The 19,207-nt window shown below is 43.0% G+C and overlaps 1 protein-coding gene across 1 annotated transcript; it reads right to left on the reverse strand.

Moving 5' to 3' along the window:
* Window positions 1-586: 586 nt before the first annotated feature.
* LOC119273355 lies at window positions 587-1,882 on the reverse strand. Its single transcript, XM_037554539.1, has 2 exons — window positions 1,626-1,882; window positions 587-1,571 (listed from the first exon to the last, which is right to left on the reverse strand). Exons 1-2 carry the CDS (start codon window positions 1,880-1,882, stop codon window positions 587-589), a joined length of 1,242 nt encoding a protein of 413 aa, XP_037410436.1.
* Window positions 1,883-19,207: the final 17,325 nt, after the last annotated feature.

Raw genomic sequence — 19,207 nt, forward strand, 5'->3', positions numbered from 1 at the left:
TTTCAAATATTTTTCTTATCTTTCCATTTTCCATTGTTTATTTCTTTCATTTTTTTTAGTTTGTTCCTTTCCCTCTTTATTGCCTTTTTGATTAATAAAAAACACGTTGGTCTATGTGAGCATACGATTATTTGTGAAGAAAGTACATTGTGAATATGTTTTAAAGCCAGCTGAACATTTTTGAATACATGGTGAATATTGTTTGAACATATCATGATTTTTTTAAGCCTAGTGAACATAGTGAACACTATTTTTCAACATGGTGGACTGCTTTTAGTAGCTTATATAAAACTTGCACATGCTGAACATATTTAAAACATGGTGAACATTTTATTAGAAGGTGGACCTTTTTTAGCAAATGTAGGGAACAGTGAATCAAATGACAGGCCGACGATTCCACATGAATTAAATAAACTTCGAATGTAGTATACAAAAAACACGAACAAAACCCTCTACCGATGGTACAACATCACTTCCACCAATGTGGTTGGTGGTCCTTATCACTATGTCACCAAGCTGCCCAGCGATGCATAACTTTTTTCCAGATTAAGCATGGGCCCTTGCTCAGATCAGGTAAACCCTTCTTTCATTCATCACTTAGAAAGTACCAGCAGATTGTGCTTTGTGGAGACCCCGGAACGACACCATCCATGAGGGGAATGCAAGGTGTTGACCTGCCAGTTTTCATGTCATAGACCATGCCCCGGTCCCTACCTCTCCCACCGATCCAGTACACACAATCACCCTTGAGTCCCGGAACACCTTCCACATATATCGACACTGCATTGTTCCTCCCAACAAACACTGAGTGTCCCCTTAAGTCGGCCACGATGTCCCAATATGGTCGGCGCTGGGGGTCATACCTTAAAACAAATATTTCATCATGTTCTACACAGCAACGACCCCCTCCTGGCAGCTGCAAAATAATCGTGCAGGCCGCATTCCTCCAGATTTGGTATAGGTTACCATCGCAGAACACAATGTTATTAACACTAGTGAAAGTTGAGATTGTATTATATGGCGGGGCGAAACTGGTGGCGGCATCGAACGGTAGGTTGCTTCCCACAGACGACAACAATGTCTCCACAGTAGCCGGCGCGTTTAGATCCGGTCCTGTCCCATACATCTGCATGATTCGCTTGTTGTGCAGTGCAGGACATGCTAATGTGTGGACCTCGAGGATGACAGGTTCACGGCGGCGGCGCTGTGGCAGGTGGAGCACATGGACATCTCCAAACCGAGTGAGGCAGTAGATGATACCATTTTTGTGGTAGAGGAGGTCGACGATCTGGTCTCCAGTGGCGAGGCGGATGGGGTCGAGGACGGCCCACCTCCTGGCCCCAGCGGTGACATAGGCAAGCCTATTGATGTCACATATCACGGCGGCCAGGAAGTCGTCGGTGGTGGGGTTGGGCGCAAAGACCATCTTGGAGACGAGGCGGCTGTCGTAGATCGGCGGGGGCAGGAGGATCTCGGCAGCCATGACTGGGTGGAAGAGGCTGAGTAGACTATGACCACCGTCGATGCAGACGGAGAGGGAAAGCCATCCGCCACAGCAGCCAAGACAGGTCCTAACCGAGGGGATTGTGGTGAGGTTGAATGAGCGGCACGCGGAGGGGCAGAGCTTGCCTGAAGGGATGGGATTGAGCCCGAAGGAGCGACGCGTGAGGATCGAGGCTGCAGTGGTACGACGCTTGATGGCGGTGGTGATGTAGCGCTTGATGGGGTCGTCGCCGTGGTCCACGAGCAACGACGGAGACGGTGGCGTGAGCGCGGAACGCCAAGTCGGGCATGTTCCCCGCGCACTCGCGTAGCACTTGAGGTCATCAAGTCCGTCGGCGATGCGGCAGACAAGCTCTGGCGGCAGATCTGCCCATGACATGGCGGGGCAAGGATTTTGGCGAGGTTGGGGAATTTCTTAATGAAAAACGAGGGGCTTTCGCTCACACACAGAAAGAAAGAAAGAGAGAAGCTGAGTGCCCTAGCCTATGATGGAAATCTTTTAAAGCGTCTGACTGAGCCACGGAAACGTGCATGCGGAAATTGCGGTAACGGTTGTATATAAAATTTAATTAATGCATCCAGAACTCGTGATTTCCTTCCACCAAATCAATATAGAATTTAATTAATGCTTCCAGAAATTACGTAAAATACTCAAATGTTTTTCCTTGGTAAATCGTGATTTCTTACTTTTTTGTTGTTATTTTTGGTAAGTCGTGATTTCTTGAACATAGACATATGCTCCATCGGTCCCGCATTAGCTGGCTCGAATTTTACTAAATAAGGATGTATCTAGACACGTTTTAGTGTTGTATACATCCGTATCTAAACAAATCTAGATCAACCGAGATGTTGAGGAAAGAATTTGGGGCTAGGTCATGGACGTCTAGCCCATAATATAACATAATCCTGCGGACGAAAGGGTGGAGAGGAAACCCTAACCCGCGGGCGAAATGAGGGATGAACACCACCCTCTCATTGGGCTTCGGGGTGGGGACGATTTGCCCCTTGGCTGGAAGCCGGTGGGCGATTTCTTTCGCCAGATACCCGGCCTCCCGAAGCCTGGTGATGTCCTTCTCCCTAACGGAGGAGGCCATCCACTTGCCTTGCCCTCCAGATCTGGACATGGTTGAGTGCTTTCTTGAGGCGGAAAGAATGAGGACTTAGGCGCTGGAGTTCGAGAATTGAAGGGCAGAGGAAGAGAGAAGGCGTGCGTGAAGAAAAGGGAATCCTTATCTCCTTATAAAGGCAGTGAATATCAAGCGCCTCCCCATTCGCCTTAAAACTCACCTGTTCCCAAGGGCTATGTAAACGGCGCGGTTAGATTACCCACGCCCGTATTGATGAGAATCCCGCAATAAGGGGACACGGTCTCTGCTTTGACAAGACGTGCCTATGAAAACCGCGTCTCGAAACGTGGAACGGCAGACGAAAAACGGTTCGAAATGATGACCAAGCAGACTTGATGTCACATTACAAAAAGTGGTCAGCGGATTGGACTCGTGCAATGTTATTCTATGCGGTTGTGTGTGGTACTTGTGTTGTAGATCCGGACACGTTCATTGCGTCCGAGGACTGTCTTGGAGTATTCGGAAAGGGGAACCTGCCTTGCAATCATCCTCAACTCCTGAGTCATAATATGAGCACGGCGTGCGAATTTTTGACAACCGTCACATCTTTTGACTAAATCCCCCACATTAGCATGAGTTGTTAACCAGTAAAAACCGTGGCGAAAAGCTTTAGCAACCAAAGACTTTGAACCAGCGTGGTGACCACAATCCCCTTCATGGATTTCTCGCAAAATCTCACAACCCTCTTGAGGAGAGACACAACGCTGAATTGCTCCTGAGACGTTGTAACGATGTAACTCCCCGTTGATTATGGTCATGGACTTGGAACGCCAGATTATCTGTCGGGCCAAGGTTTCATCCTCCGGTAACTCGCCCTGGTTCATGTAAGCCAGATATGGGATTGTCCAATCCGGTATGACATGCAAAGTCGCCACCAATTGAGCCTCCGGATCAGGAATAGCCAACTCTTCCTCTGTTGGTACCTTGACTGGCGGATTATGCAACACGTCAAGAAAGACATTTGGTGGAACCGGTTTACGCTGAGAACCAAGGCGACTTAAAGCGTTCGCTGCTTCGTTCTTTCGCCGGTCTATATGGTCCACCTGATAACCCTTGAAGTGACCAGCCACTGTGTCCACCTCTCGCCGATATGCCGCCATGAGTGGGTCTTTAGAATCCCAAGTGTCAGTCACCTGTTGAGCCACCAGATCTGAATCCCCAAAGCACTTGACCCGGCTTAAGTTCCTCTCCTTAGCCATCCGAAGACCTTGGAGCAAGGCCTCATACTCAGCTGCATTGTTAGTACAAGGGAACATTAAATGGAGGACATAACAAAACTTGTCGCCTCTTGGGGAAGTTAGTATGACTCCAGCCCCCAAGCCCTCCAACTGTCTGGATCCATCGAAGTGAATAGTCCAATACGTATTATCTGGCTTTTCCTCTGGTGCATGCAACTCCGTCCAATCATTGATGAAGTCCACGAGTGCTTGGGATTTGATTGCTGATGACCCACAAGTATAGGGGATCTATCGTAGTCCTTTCGATAAGTAAGAGTGTCGAACCCAACGAGGAGCAGAAGGAAATGATAAGCGGTTTTCAGCAAGGTATTCTCTGCAAGTCCTGAAATAAGTGGTAATGGATAGTTTTGTGATAAGACAAATTGTAACGAGCAACAGGTAACAAAAGTAAATATAGTGCAGCAAGGTGGCCCAATCCTTTTTGTAGCAAAGGACAAGCCGGAACAAACTCTTATAATAGGAAAAGCGCTCCCGAGGACACATGAGAATATCGTCAAGCTAGTTTTCATCACGTTCATATGATTCCGTTCGATACTTTGATAATTTGATATGTGGGTGGACCGGTGCTTGGGTGTTGTTCTTACTTGAACAAGCATCCCACTTATGATTAACCTCTATCTCTATTGCAAGCATCCGCAACTACAACAAAATTATTAAGGTAAACCTAACCATAGCATGAAACATATGGATCCAAATCATCCCCTTACGAAGCAACGCATAAACTAGGGTTTAAGCTTCTGTCACTCTAGCAACCCATCATCTACTTATTACTTCCCAATGCCTTCCTCTATGACCAAATAATGGTGAAGTGTTATGTAGTCGACATTCACATAACACCACTAGAGGCTAGACAACATACATCTTATCAAAATATCAAACGAATACCAAATTCACATGACTACTAATAGCAAGACTTCTCCCTTGTCATCAGGAACAAACGTAATTACTCATAAAGCATATTCATGTTCATAATCAGAGGGGTAATAATATGCATATAGGATCTGAACATATGATCTTCCACCAAATAAACCAACTAGCATCAACTACAAGGAGTAATCAACACTACTAGCAACCTACTAGCACCAATCCCGGACTTTGAGACAAGAATTGGATACAAGAGATGAACTAGGGTTTGGAGATGAGATGGTGCTGGTGAAGATGTTGATGGAGATTGCCCTCTCCCGATGAGAGGAGCGTTGGTGATGACGATGGTGATGATTTCCCCCTCCGGGAGGGAAGTTTCCCCGGCAGAACAGCTCTGCCGGAGCTCTAGATTGGATCTGCCAAGGTTCCGCCTCGTGGCGGCGGAGTCTCGTCCCGAAAGGTTCCTCCCTATTTTTTTCTCATCAAAAGACTTCATATAGGAGAAGATGGGCGTCGGAGAGCCACCAGGGGGCCCACGAGGTAGGGGGGCGCGCCCCCCACCCTCCTGAGTAGGGTGTGGGCCCCCTGGCCTTCATCTTTGGTGAGGATTTTTCTTTATTTATTTTAAGATGTTTCATGGAGTTTCAGGACTTTTGGAGTTGCGCAGAATAGGTCTCTAATATTTGCTCCTTTTCCAGCCCAGAATTCCAGTTGCCGGCATTCTCCCTCTTCATGTAAACCTTGTAAAATGAGAGAGAATAGCCATAAGTATTGTGACATAAAGTGAAATAACAGCCCATAATGCAATAAATATCGATATAAAAGCATGATGCAAAATGGACGTATCAACTCCCCCAAGCTTAGACCTCGCTTGTCCTCAAGCGAAAAGCCGATAACAATAAATATGTCCTCATGTTTAGAGGTAGAGGCGTCGATAAAAATAAAATACGGACATGAAGGCATCATGATTATTCTCATAACAGCAACATATATAGATTTTGTCATATGATTACTTATGCTCAAGTGATGATCTATTCACAATGCAAAAGTATAAATCATAAACCTTATTGGGCTCCGACAAACTATAATCTCAGTCATTGAAGCAATTGCAATTTATCATGACATCGAAAAGAGTCTATGTCAGAGCTAAAAAGAAAGTCCGCATACTCAACTATCATCTAGTCCTTCATAATTGCTAACACTCACGCAATACTTGTGGTTACGGAGTTTTAATCGGACACAGAGGAAGATAGGGGCTTATAGTTTTGCCCCACAACCTTTTACCTCAAGGGTAATGTCAACAATAATGGTTCATACTCCCCTACATCCAATTAGATATACATATCATGTTCTTTCCAACATGCTGAGCTTGCCAAAGGATAAAATGAAAAAGAAAAGGTGAAGATCACCATGACTCTTGCATAAGGTAGAGGATAATAATAAAATATAGGCCCTTCGCAGAGGGAAGCAGAGGTTGCCATGCGCTTTTATGGTTGGATGCATAAAATCTCAATGTGAAAGAATGTCACTTTATATTGCCCCTTGTGATATGAACCTTTATGATGCAGTCCGTCGCTTTTATTACTTCCACATCACAAGATCGTATAAAGCTTATTTCTCCCACACCAATCAATCATACATATTTAAAGCAATTTTTATTGCTTTGCACCGATGACAACTTACTTGAAGGATCTTACTCAATCCATAGGTAGATACGGTGGACTCTCATGGCAAAACTGGTTTAAGGGTATTTGGAAGCACAAGTAGTATTTCTACTTGGTGCTGAGAATTTGGCTAGCATGAGGGGGAAAGCCTAGCTCAACAAGTTAGAGGATCCATGACAACATACTTTATCTCAGATATAAGAAAGACATAACTCATTATGTTGTCTTCCTTGTCCAACATCAACTCTTTAGCATGTCATATTTTAATGAGTGCTCCCAATCATAAAAGATGTCAATGATAATATATCTATATGTGAAAACCTCTCTTTCCTTATTACTTCCTATTAATTGCAACAATGACCAAAGCTATGTCTGCCAACTCCCAACAACTTTTAATCATCATACTCTTTCTATGTGAAGTCATTACTCTCAATAAGATCAATATGAACTTTTTGTTTCTTTTTATTCTTTTCTTCTTTCTCTTATTCACCCAAGATCATGGCAAAATAATCAAGCCCTTGAATCAACACTAATCTTTATTATATAGCTCACGGACTCAATTACAAATAGAGATCATAAAGCTAAACTCAAAACTAGATTATGCCATGAACTTTATTCTACTAGATCAAGATACTACTAATAGGATCGAACTAAGAAAAATGATAAAGATAGGAGTTGTGATGGTGATACGATACTGGGGCAACTCCCCCAAGCTTGGTTGTTGCCAAAGGGAGTGCCCATACCCATGTGATTATATCTCCTTTGTCGGTGAAGAAGGTGGAGGTGACGGATAATCGCACATCGAGCGTAAGAGGTCCTCCTGCTTGCGAATAATGCCCTTGAGTGCGACAATATGCTCCTTCAACAAAATATTTTCTTGTGTGAGATACTTGTTTTGTATATGAGCTAACTCAATCATCTTGAAAGCTTCGATCTCAGTTGAGGTAAGAAGGTTATGATCAAGTTGAAGGATGTCTTTTGCTGCCGGAGCTTGATCCTCCGCGGCCTTCTTGATCCTTTCATCCTTGTTGACCCTCGTGGGTTCTTCCCTCTTCAGATCTATCTTCATTAGCCAAGCATCGTTGTCACCATTGTTGGAGGAGGGAGACGACATGATGCCTAGCCTAGAAAACCCTGACAGAAAATAGCTCGAAACAAGAACAGAGGAGGTTTGTGTGATATGGGAGTCAAAACCTTCGGGAGGTTATATAATGAATTTTTACCGACCAAAATATGTATCGTGCAAGAAAACGGAGTCCGGAAGGCACACGAGGTGCTCACGAGGTAGGGGGGTGCGCCCAGGGGGGTAGGGCACGCCCACCACCCTCGTGGGGCCCTCGTGTCCTTCCCGGACTGCTACTTATTTTTCTATTTTTCTAAATATTCCAAAACGGAGAAATATTGCCTTAAAAATTGTTTTGGAGTCGGTTTACTTACCGTACCACATACCTATTCCTTTTCGGAGTCTGAAACATTCCGGAAAGTGTCCCTTATGTATTCCTCCAGGGTTACGGTTTCAATAATATTGCTTTCAACATTTATGGGATTACCTGAGATATAATGTTTAATTCTTTGACCGTTTACCACCTTCGGATTTGTGCCCTCGAAGTTGTTGATTTTTATGGCACCGGAACGATAGACCTCTTCGATAACATAGGGGCCTTCCCATTTAGAGAGAAGTTTTCCTGCAAAAAATCTTAAACGAGAGTTGTATAGCAATACATAATCACCTACATTAAACTCACGCTTTTGTATCCTTTTGTCATGCCACCTTTTAACTTTTTCTTTAAACAACTTGGCATTTTCATAAGCTTGGGTTCTCCATTCATCAAGTGAGCTAATCAAATAACCTCTTCTCACCGGCAAGTTTAAAATCATAGTTGAGTTCTCTAATAGCCCAATATGCCTTATGTTCTAGTTCGAGAGGTAAGTGACATGTTTTTCCATAAACCGTTTTATACGGAGACATACCCATAGGATTTTTATATGCAGTTCTATAAGCCCATAATGCACCATCAAGTTTTTTGGACCAATTCTTTCTAGACCTATTAACAGTCTTTTGCAAAATTAATTTGAGCTCTCTATTGCCCAACTCTACTTGACCACTAGACAGTGCGTGATAAGGAGATGCAATTCTATGATTAACATCATATTTAGCAAGCATTTTACGGAAGGCACCATGAATAAAGTGTGAACCACCATCAGTCATTAAATATCTAGGGACTCCAAACCTCGGAAAAATAACTTCTTTAAGCATTTTTAATATAAGTGTTATGATCAGCACTACTAGTTGGAATAGCTTCTACCCACTTAGTAACATAATCAACAGCAACTAAAATATGTGTGTATCCATTAGAGGCAGGAAAAGGTCCCATATAATCAAAGCCCCAAACATCAAATGGTTCAATAACAAGAGAATAATTCATAGGCATTTCTTGACGTCTACTAATATTACCAATTCTTTAACATTCATCACAAGACAAGACAAACTTACAGGCATCCTTGAAGAGAGTAGGCCAATAAAAACCAGATTGCAATACCTTATGTGCAGTTCTATCTCCAGTGTGGTGTCCTCCATAAGTCTCGGAATGACACTTGCGTAGGATCTGTTCCTGTTCATGCTCAGGTACACAACGTCTAATAACACCATCTACTCCTTCTTTATAAAGATGTGGGTCATCCCAAAAGTAATGTCTCAAGTCATAGAAAAACTTTTTGTTTAGCTGGTATGTGAAGCTAGGTGGTATAAACTTAGCAACAATATAATTAGCATAATCAGCATACCATGGAGTACTACGAGAAGTACTTATAACATTTAATTGTTATCAGGAAAGTTATCATTAATAGGTAGTGGGTCATCAAGAATATTCTCTAACCTAGACAAGTTGTCTGCAACGGGGTTCTCAGCTCCCTTTCTATCAACAATATGCAAATCAAATTCTTGTAGCAAGAGAACCCATCTAATAAGTCTAGGTTTAGCATCTTTCTTCTCCATAAGGTATTTAATAGCAGCATGATCAGTGTGAATAGTTACTTTAGAATCAACAATATAAGGTCTGAACTTGTCACAAGCAAATACAACTGCTAAAAGTTCTTTTTCAGTAGTAGCATAATTTCTTTGAGCATTGTCTAGAGTCTTACTAGCATAATGAATAACATTTAATTTCTTATCAACTCTTTGCCCTAGAACAGCACCTACGGCATAATCACTAGCATCACACATAATTTCAAAGGGTAAATTCCAATCAGGTGGCTGAACAATAGGTGCAGAGACTAATTCTTTCTTAAGTGTTTCAAATGCTTCAACACAATCATCATCAAAGACAAATGGTATATCTTTTTGCAATAAATTAGTCAGAGGCCGAGAAATTTTTGAGAAGTCCTTAATGAACCTCCTGTAAAATCCGGCGTGACCAAGGAAACTTCTTATACCTTTGATGTCCTTGGGACATGGCATCTTTTCAATAGCATCAACCTTAGCTTTATCAACTTCAATACCTCTTTCAGAAACTTTGTGCCCCAAGACAATACCTTCATTAACCATAAAGTGGCACTTTTCCCAATTCAAGACAAGATTAGTTTCTTCACATCTCTGCAAAACTTGATCAAGATTGCTCAAGCAATCATCAAAAGAGGAACCATAGACGGAAAAGTCGTCCATGAAAATCTCACAAATCTTTTCACAAAAGTCAGAGAATACAGCCATCATGCATCTTTGAAAGGTAGCAGGTGCATTACATAAACCAAAAGGCATACGTCTATAAGCAAAAGTACCAAAAGGGCATGTAAAAGTAGTCTTTGATTGATCTCTAGCCGACACAGGTATTTGAGAGAAACCAGAATAACCATCTAGAAAGCAGTAATGTGTATGTTTGCATAATCTTTCTGGCATTTGATCAATAAAAGGTAAGGGGTAATGATCTTTCTTAGTAGCTTTGTTTAATTTGCGGAAATCAATTACCATCCTATAACCTGTGATAATTCTTTGTGGAATCAATTCATCTTTATCATTAGGAACAACAGTAATACCTCCCTTCTTAGGGACACAATGGACAGGACTTACCCACTGACTATCAGCAACGCGATAAATTATACCTGCCTCCAGAAGCTTGAGTATTTCTTTTCTTACCACTTCTTTCATTTTAGGATTCAGACATCGTTGAGGATCATGAACTGGTTTGGCATCTGCTTCCAAATTTATTTTATGTTGACATAGAGTGGGACTAATGCCCTTAAGATCATCAAGAGTATATCCAATAGTAGCACGATGCTTCTTCAGAGTTTTCAATAATCTTTCTTCTTCATGCTCTGAAAGGTTAGCACTAATAATAACAGGATATATCTTCTTTTCATCAAGATAAGCATATTTAAGATTATCAGGCAAAGGTTTAAGCTCAAACATGGGATCACCCTTGGGTGGAGGAGGATCCCCTAAAATTTCAACAGGCAAGTTGTGCTGCAGAATAGGTTCCTGTTTAAAGAATACTTCATCTATTTCCCTTCTTTCATTCCTGAACATATCATTTTCATGGTCTAGCAAGTAGTGTTCTAAAGGATCACTAGGCGGTACGGCAATAGAAGCAAGACCAATAATTTCATCCTTACTAGGTAATTCCTCCTCACGATGTTGTTTACTAAATTTAGAGAAATTAAACTCATGAATCATATCATCTAAGCCAATTGTAACAACATTCTTTTCACAATCTATCTTAGCATTAACAGTGTTCAAGAAGGGTCTACCAAATATAATGGGACAAAAGCTATCTTGTGGGGAACCAAGAACAAGAAAATCAGCAGGATATTTAGTTTTCCCACACAAGACTTCAGCATCTCTAACAATTCCAATTGGTGAAATAGTATCTCTATTAGCAAGTTTAATTGTGACATCAATATCTTCTAACTCAATAGGTGCAATGTCATTCATAATTTCGTTGTATAAGTCAATAGGTATTGCACTAGCACTAGCACCCATATCACATAAGCCATGATAACAATGATCTCCTATTCTAACAGAAATAACAGGCATACCTACCACGGGTCTAGGTTTATTTGTATCACGGGGCTTAGCAATTCTAGCAGTTTCATCATAGAAATAAATAACATACCCATCTATATTATCAGACAAGAGATCTTTAACAATACCAATATTAGGTTCAACTTTAACTTGCTCAGGAGGTGTATATGTTCTAATATTGCTTTTACGAACCAAAGTTGAAGCTTTAGCATGATCCTTTACTCTAACAGGGAAAGGTGGTTTCTCATCATAAGAAGTAGGAACAATAGGATCATTATAAGTGACAGTCTTTTCTTCAACTTTAATAGGTGCAGCTACTTTTACTTCTATGGGAGGATGATATTTAAAACACTTCTTCTTAGGGAGATCAACATAAGTAGAAAAGGATTCACAGAAAGAAGCTACTATCTCAGAGTCAAGTCCATATTTAGTGCTAAACTTACGAAAAATATCGGTGTCCATAAAAGATTTAACACAATCAAACTTAAGTGTCATATGTGACTCCTTACCTTCGTCGAGGTCCCAATCTTCAGAGTTGCGTTTAATTCTATCCAATAAATTCCATCTGAATTCAATAGTCTTCACCATAAAAGAGCCAGCACAAGAAGTATCGAGCATGGTGTGATTGTTATCAGAAAGCCAAGCATATAAATTTTGAATAATCATTTCTCTGGAGAGCTCATGATCGGGGCATGAATATAACATTGATTTAAGCCTCCCCCAAGCTTGAGCGATGCCTTTTCCTTTGCGAGGCCAGAAATTATATATATAATTGCGATCACGATGAACAAGATGCATAGGGTAATACTTTTGATGGAATTCCGATTTCAATCTTTTATAGTCCCATGATCTCATATCATCACATAGCCTATACCATATCAATGTGTATCCCTTCAAAGATAAAGGGAAGACCTTCTTCTTAGCAACATCATCGGGTATACCTGCAAGCTTAAACAATCCACAAACTTCATCCACATATATTAAGTGCTCATCAGGATGCTTTGTTCCATCTCCTGTAAAAGGGTCAGCTAGCAGTTTTTCCATCATACCCGAAGGAAATTCAAAAGGAGTTTATTTTGAATAGGTTCAGTAGGTTGAGGAGCAACTCTTTGCTCTACTGGACGGGGTGAAGATACCCCGAACAAGCCCCTCACAGAATTACTTTCCATAGTAACAAGTGACAGTAAATTTCAGCACACTATATAAATTTTTCCTTACCAAATTCCACCTACCAAAGGCGCTACACTCCCCGGCAACGGCGCCAGAAAAGAGTCTTGATGACCCACAAGTATAGGGGATCTATCGTAGTCCTTTCAATAAGTAAGAGTGTCGAACCCAACGAGGAGCGGAAGGAAATGATAGGCGGTTTTCAGCAAGGTATTCTCTGCAAGTACTGAAATAAGTGGTAACAGATAGTTTTGTGACAAGAATAATTGTAACGAGCAACAGGTAACAAAAGTAAATATAGTGCAGCAAGGTGGCCCAATACTTTTTGTAGCAAAGGACAAGCCGGAACAAACTCTTATAATAGGAAAAGCGCTCCCGAGGACACATGAGAATATCGTCAAGCTAGTTTTCATCACGTTCATATGATTCGCGTTCGATACTTTGATAATTTGATATGTGGGTGGACCGGTGCTTGGGTGTTGTTCTTACTTGAACAAGCATCCCACTTATGATTAACCTCTATCTCTATTGCAAGCATCCGCAACTACAACAAAATTATTAAGGTAAACCTAACCATAGCATGAAACATATGGATCCAAATCAGCCTCTTACGAAGCAACGCATAAACTAGGGTTTAAGCTTCTGTCACTCTAGCAACCCATCATCTACTTATTACTTCCCAATGCCTTCCTCTATGACCAAATAATGGTGAAGTGTTATGTAGTCGACATTCACATAACACCACTAGAGGCTAGACAACATACATCTTATCAAAATATCAAACGAATACCAAATTCACATGACTACTAATAGCAAGACTTCTCCCTTGTCCTCAGGAACAAACGTAATTACTCACAAAGCATATTCATGTTCATAATAAGAGGGGTAATAATATGCATATAGGATCTGAACATATGATCTTCCACCAAATAAACCAACTAGCATCAACTACAAGGAGTAATCAACACTACTAGCAACCTACTAGCACCAATCCCAGACTTTGAGACAAGAATAGGATACAAGAGATGAACTAGAGTTTGGAGATGAGATGGTGCTGGTGAAGATGTTGATGGAGATTGCCCTCTCCCGATGAGAGGAGCGTTGGTGATGACGATGGTGATGATTTCCCCCTCCGAGAGGGAAGTTTCCCTGGCAGAACAGCTCTGTCGGAGCTCTAGATTGGATCCACCAAGGTTCCGCCTCGTGGCGGCGGAGTCTCGTCCCGAAAGGTTCCTCCCTATTTTTTTCTCATCGAAAGACTTCATATAGGAGAAGATGGACGTCGGAGAGCCACCAGGGGGCCCACGAGGTAGGGGGCGCACACCCCACCCTCCTAAGCAGGGTGTGGGCCCCCTGGCCTTCATCTTTGGCGAGGATTTTTCTTTATTTATTTTAAGATGTTCCGTGGAGTTTCAGGACTTTTGGAGTTGCGCAGAATTGGTCTCTAATATTTGCTCCTTTTCCAGCCCAGAATTCCAGCTGCCAGCATTCTCCCTCTTCATGTAAACCTTGTAAAATAAGAGAGAATAGCCATAAGTATTGTGACATAAAGTGAAATAACAGCCCATAATGCAATAAATATCTATATAAAAGCATGATGCAAAATGGACGTATCAATCGCTGTGCGAGGTATATATTTGAGCCCGTGAGGTCCAAACTCAATAGCCCACTTGGCAATCCGGTCAGTTGCTTCTCTGTTTTGAACGATATCTCCCAGAGGGGCTGAACTGACCACTGTGATAGGATGGCCCTGAAAATAATGTTTAAGCTTCCGGCTTGCCATAAACACTCCATATACCAGCTTCTGCCAATGTGGATACCTCTGCTTTGATTCAATGAGCACCTCACTGATATAATAAACCGGCCGTTGAACCGGATACTCCTTTCCAACTTCCTTGCGCTCCACCACAATAGCCACGCTAACAGCTCGGGCATTAGCAGCCACATATAGCAATAACGGCTCTTTATCGATCGGGGCTGCAAGCACAAGCGGTTCAACTAACTGCCTCTTCAGATCCTCAAACGCTTTATCAGCTGCCTCTCTCAAACAAAATCATCTGTTTTCTTCAGCATCTGATATAAAGGAATAGCCTTCTCCCCAAGACGACTGATAAACCGGCTCAAAGCCGCAATCCGGCCGGCCAAATGTTGAACGTCATTGATACACGTCGGTTTAGCCAAAGATGTAATTGCTGAGATTTTTCCGGATTAGCCTCAATGCCTCTGTTCGATACTAGAAATCCCAAGAGTTTGCCTACCGGGACACCAAAGACACACTTTTCCGGATTGAGCATCATCTTGTAAACCCGTAGGTTGTCAAAGGTTTCTCTCAAATCATCTCTCAATGTTTCCTCCTTCCTGGATTTTATCACAATATCATCCACATATGCATGAACATTACGCCCAATTTGTTTATGAAGATAATTCCGAATACAGCGTTGATAAGTCACCTGGGCACTCTTAAGCCCAAAGGGCATGGAGACATAGCAGAAGGCTCCAAAGGGAGTGATGAAAGTTGTCTTCTCCTGGTACTTAATTGCCATTTTGATCTGATGATAACCAGAATAAGCATCCAGAAAACACAAACGGTCACAACCCGCCGTAGCATCAATGATCTGATCAATACGAGGGAGGGCAAAGGGGTCTGCATGGCAAGCTTTGTTCAAGTCTGTGTAATCTACACACATACGCCAAGTGCCATTTTTCTTAAGAACCAGCACCGGATTAGCCAACCACTCCGGGTGAAAGACCTCCACGATAAACCCTACGGCCAACAACCGAGCTACCTCTTCACCGATAGCCTTGCGCCTTTCTTCATTGAAGTGGCGGAGAAACTGCCGAACCGATTTAAACTTAGGATCAATGTTAAGTGTGTGCTCAGCGAGTTCCCTGGTACACCTGGCATGTCAGAAGGTTTCCATGCAAAGATGTCCCGGTTCTCACGGATGAACTCGATGAGCGCGCTTTCCTATTTGGGATCCAGGTTAGCGCTGATACTGAACTATTTGGATGAATTGCCAGGAACAAAATCAACCATCTTAGTATCTGTGGCCAATTTAAACTTCAACGCCGATCGTGTTCCGTAGTTGGCCTTTTCAAAGAAGTCATATCTGCCGGATCAACTTGGTCTTTATAAAACTTCAGCTCCTCCGTGGCACAAACCGACTCAGTATAAGCCGCATCACCTTCCTCACATTCCAAAGCGATCTTCCTGCTCCCATGTACTGTGATGGTCCCCTTATGACCTGGCATTTTAAGCTGCAGATAAACATAACACGGCCTTGCCATGAACTTAGCGTAAGCCGGCCGCCCAAACAAAGCGTGATACGGACTTTTGATTTTCACCACCTCAAAAGTCAATGTTTCTAATCTTGAATCATGATCATCTCCAAAATCCACCTCTAAGGCTATCTTGCCCACTGGATATGCAGACTTACCAGGCACCACACCATGAAAAACGGTATTTGACGGTTTAAGATTCTTATCTGTCAACCCCATACGGCGGAAGGTATCGTAATATAGAATGTTGATACTACTTCCCCCGTCCATGATTACCTTAGTGAACTTGTATCCCCCAACTTGAGGGTCCACCACTAAAGCCAGATGACAAGGATTGTCAACCCGGGGGGTGATCCTCTCTACTCCACAAAATGGGTTGCTCGGACCAACGCAAATACTGAGGCACCGCCGGTTCAACAGAGTTTACTGCCCTCTTGTGAAGCTTCTGATCATGCTTACACAAGCTAGTGGTGAAGACATGATACTGCCCACTATTTAACTGCTTAGGATTGCTCTGATAACCCGACTGCTGCTGCTGCTGGCTCCCCTGATGGTTGTAACCTCCCTAGTTGCCCTGATTCCCTTGATTGTTGTATCCAGTTTGATTGCCCTGAAATCCTGATCGGAACTGCCACCTCCGTAACCCAGCCCGTGGAAACCACCTCTTGAGCCGCCGGGCGGGCCATTATCATACTAAAACATATTGGAGTTCTTAAAATCTCGCATGATATAAAAATCCTTCCAAAGATGCGATGCTGGCTTCTCCTTGGGTCCATGCTTTGGACAAGGTTGATTTAACAGGCGCTCCAAATTGGGGCCTAAACCGCCGCCTCTCTAGGGCTGCTTACCCTAACAACGCTGACCATTCTCCTGAGCGTTGGTGTTAGCCACAAAGTCCAAACCATTGTCGGCCTTGCGCTTACCATTGTTGCCATGGCCTGCCGGATTATGCTGCTGCCCCTTGGTTTTGCAGTTCTTTTTCCCTTTCCCCGCTTTGTCCTCCACTGAGTCAGGGTCTTTGGTAGTATCCGAATCGGCGTATTTAACAAAGCGGCCATAAGTGTCGACATATCATTGCAGTGACGTTTGAGCCTTCCTAACTTCTGTTTGAGCGGCAAAAAACGGCAATTGCCCTCCAATGTTAGTACTGCGGTATCTGCATTGATACGATCCGATGAATGCAAAATTGCTGAGACCCGCTTTACCCAATGGGTCATGGACTCCCCCTCCTCTTGGACACAAGCGGCCAGATCCACAATTGACATGGGCTTCTTACAAGTATCTTTGAAGTTCTGGATAAATCGGTGCTTCAATTCGGCCCATGATCCGACAGAGTTAGTTGGTAAGCTCCTCAACCAAGTACGAGTTGTTCCTTCCAACATCATGGTGAAGTATTTAGCACATAATGTTTCATCCACATCCAACATCTCCATTGCCATCTCGTAGCTTTCAACCCACGCCTCTGGTTGCAGATCGGCGGTGTAATTGCGTACCTTACGAGGTCCTCTGAAATCCTTGGGCAGTCTCACATTACGCAAAGCGGGGGTAAGACACGGCACCCCTAAGGAACTGAATACCACCCATGGTTCAACTAAAGCGGTGGGGTGAACCGGAGTAGGTTGACGGGCTCCGTCCAGAGCTGCTAACTCGGCCTCTCGACGTGCGCGACCATGATCCACCACATCATGCGCATTGGCACCTCCCCCTGTGATACGTCTCCGTCATATCTACTTTTCAAAACACTTTTGCCCTTGTTTTGGACTCTAACTTGTATGATTTGAATGGAACTAACCCGGACTGACGCTGTTTTCAGCAGAATTACCACGATGTTGTTTTATGTGCAGAAAACAAATATTCTCGGAATGACCTGAAACTCCACGTGAGGTCTTAGAAAAAATAATAATAAATCCTCACCAAAGATGAAGACCAGGGGGCCCACACCCTTTCCACGAGGGTGGGGGCGCCCCCCCCCCTAGGGCGCGCCCCCTATCTCGTGGGCCCCCTGGAAACCCTCCGACGCCAACTCCAACTCTATATATTCGCTTTCGGAGAGAAAAAAAGTCAAAGAGAAGAAATCATCGTGTTTTACGATACGGAGCCGCTGCCAAGCCCTAAAACCTCTCGGGAGGGCTGATCTGGAGTCCGTTCGGGGCTCCGGAGAGGGGGATTCGTCGCTGTCATCATCATCAACCATCCTCCATCACCAATTTCATGATGCTCACCGCCGTGCGTGAGTAATTCCATCGTAGGCTTGCTGGACGGTGATGGGTTGGATGAGATTTATCATGTAATCGAGTTAGTTTTGTTAGGGTTTGATCCCTAGTATCCATTATGTTCTGAGATTGATGTTGCTATGACTTTGCTATGCTTAATGATTGTCACTAGGGCCCGAGTGCCATGATTTCAGATCTGAACCTATTATGTTTTCATGAATATATGTGAGTTCTAGATCCTATCTTGCAAGTCTATAGTCACCTATTATGTGTTATGATCCGTTAACCCCGAAGTGACAATAATCGGGATACTTACCTGTGATGACCGTAGTTTGAGGAGTTCATGTATTCACTATGTGCTAATGCTTTGTTGCGGTTCTCTATTAAAAGGAGGCCTTAATATCCCTTAGTTTCCAATAGGACCCCGCTGCCACGGGAGGGTAGGACAAAATATGTCATGCAAGTTCTTTTCCATAAGCACGTATGACTATATACGGAATACATGCCTACACTACATGGATGAACTGGAGCTAGTTCTGTGTCACCCTATGTTATGACTGTTACATGATGAACCGCATCCAGCATAATTATCCATCACTGATCCGGTGCCTATGAGTTTTCCATATACTGGTTTACGCTTATTTACTTTCCTGCTGCTACTGTTACAATCACTACAAAATACCAAAAACATTACTTTTGTTGTCTTTACTTTTGTTGCCGTTACCACTACTATCATATTACTTTGCTACTAAACACTTTGCTGCAGATACTAAGTTTCCAGGTGCGGTTGAATTGACAACTCAGCTGCTAATACTTGGGAATATTCTTTGGATCCCCTTGTGTCGAATCCATAAATTTGGGTTGAATACTCTACCCTTGAAAGGTGTTGGGATCCCCTATACTTGTGTGCCATCAAGACCTTTTTTTGGCGCCGTTGCCGGGGAGCATAGCGCTATTCTTTGAGTCACTTGGGATTTATATCTGCTTATCATTATGAAGAACTTGAGAGATCCAAAAACCAAGATCTATCCCTCAACTACGAGGGGAGGTAAGGAACTGCTATCTAGCTTTGCACTTGATTCACCTTCTGTTATGAGTAAGTTAGCGACACCTAGACCTGCTTCTGCTATTCGTTCTG

Source organism: Triticum dicoccoides, chromosome 3A, assembly GCF_002162155.2.
Source record: "Triticum dicoccoides isolate Atlit2015 ecotype Zavitan chromosome 3A, WEW_v2.0, whole genome shotgun sequence".
NCBI lineage: Eukaryota > Viridiplantae > Streptophyta > Magnoliopsida > Poales > Poaceae > Triticum > Triticum dicoccoides.

Coding starts and splice junctions, on each gene's coding strand:
- LOC119273355 (XM_037554539.1), bottom strand. CDS start 1,882: ATGTCATGGGCAGATCTGCCGCCAGAGCTTGTCTGCCGCATCGCCGAC. Junction 1,572..1,625: donor AATCCCATCCCTTCAGGCAA/GCTCTGCCCCTC, acceptor CCCCTCGGTTAG/GACCTGTCTTGGCTGCTGTG.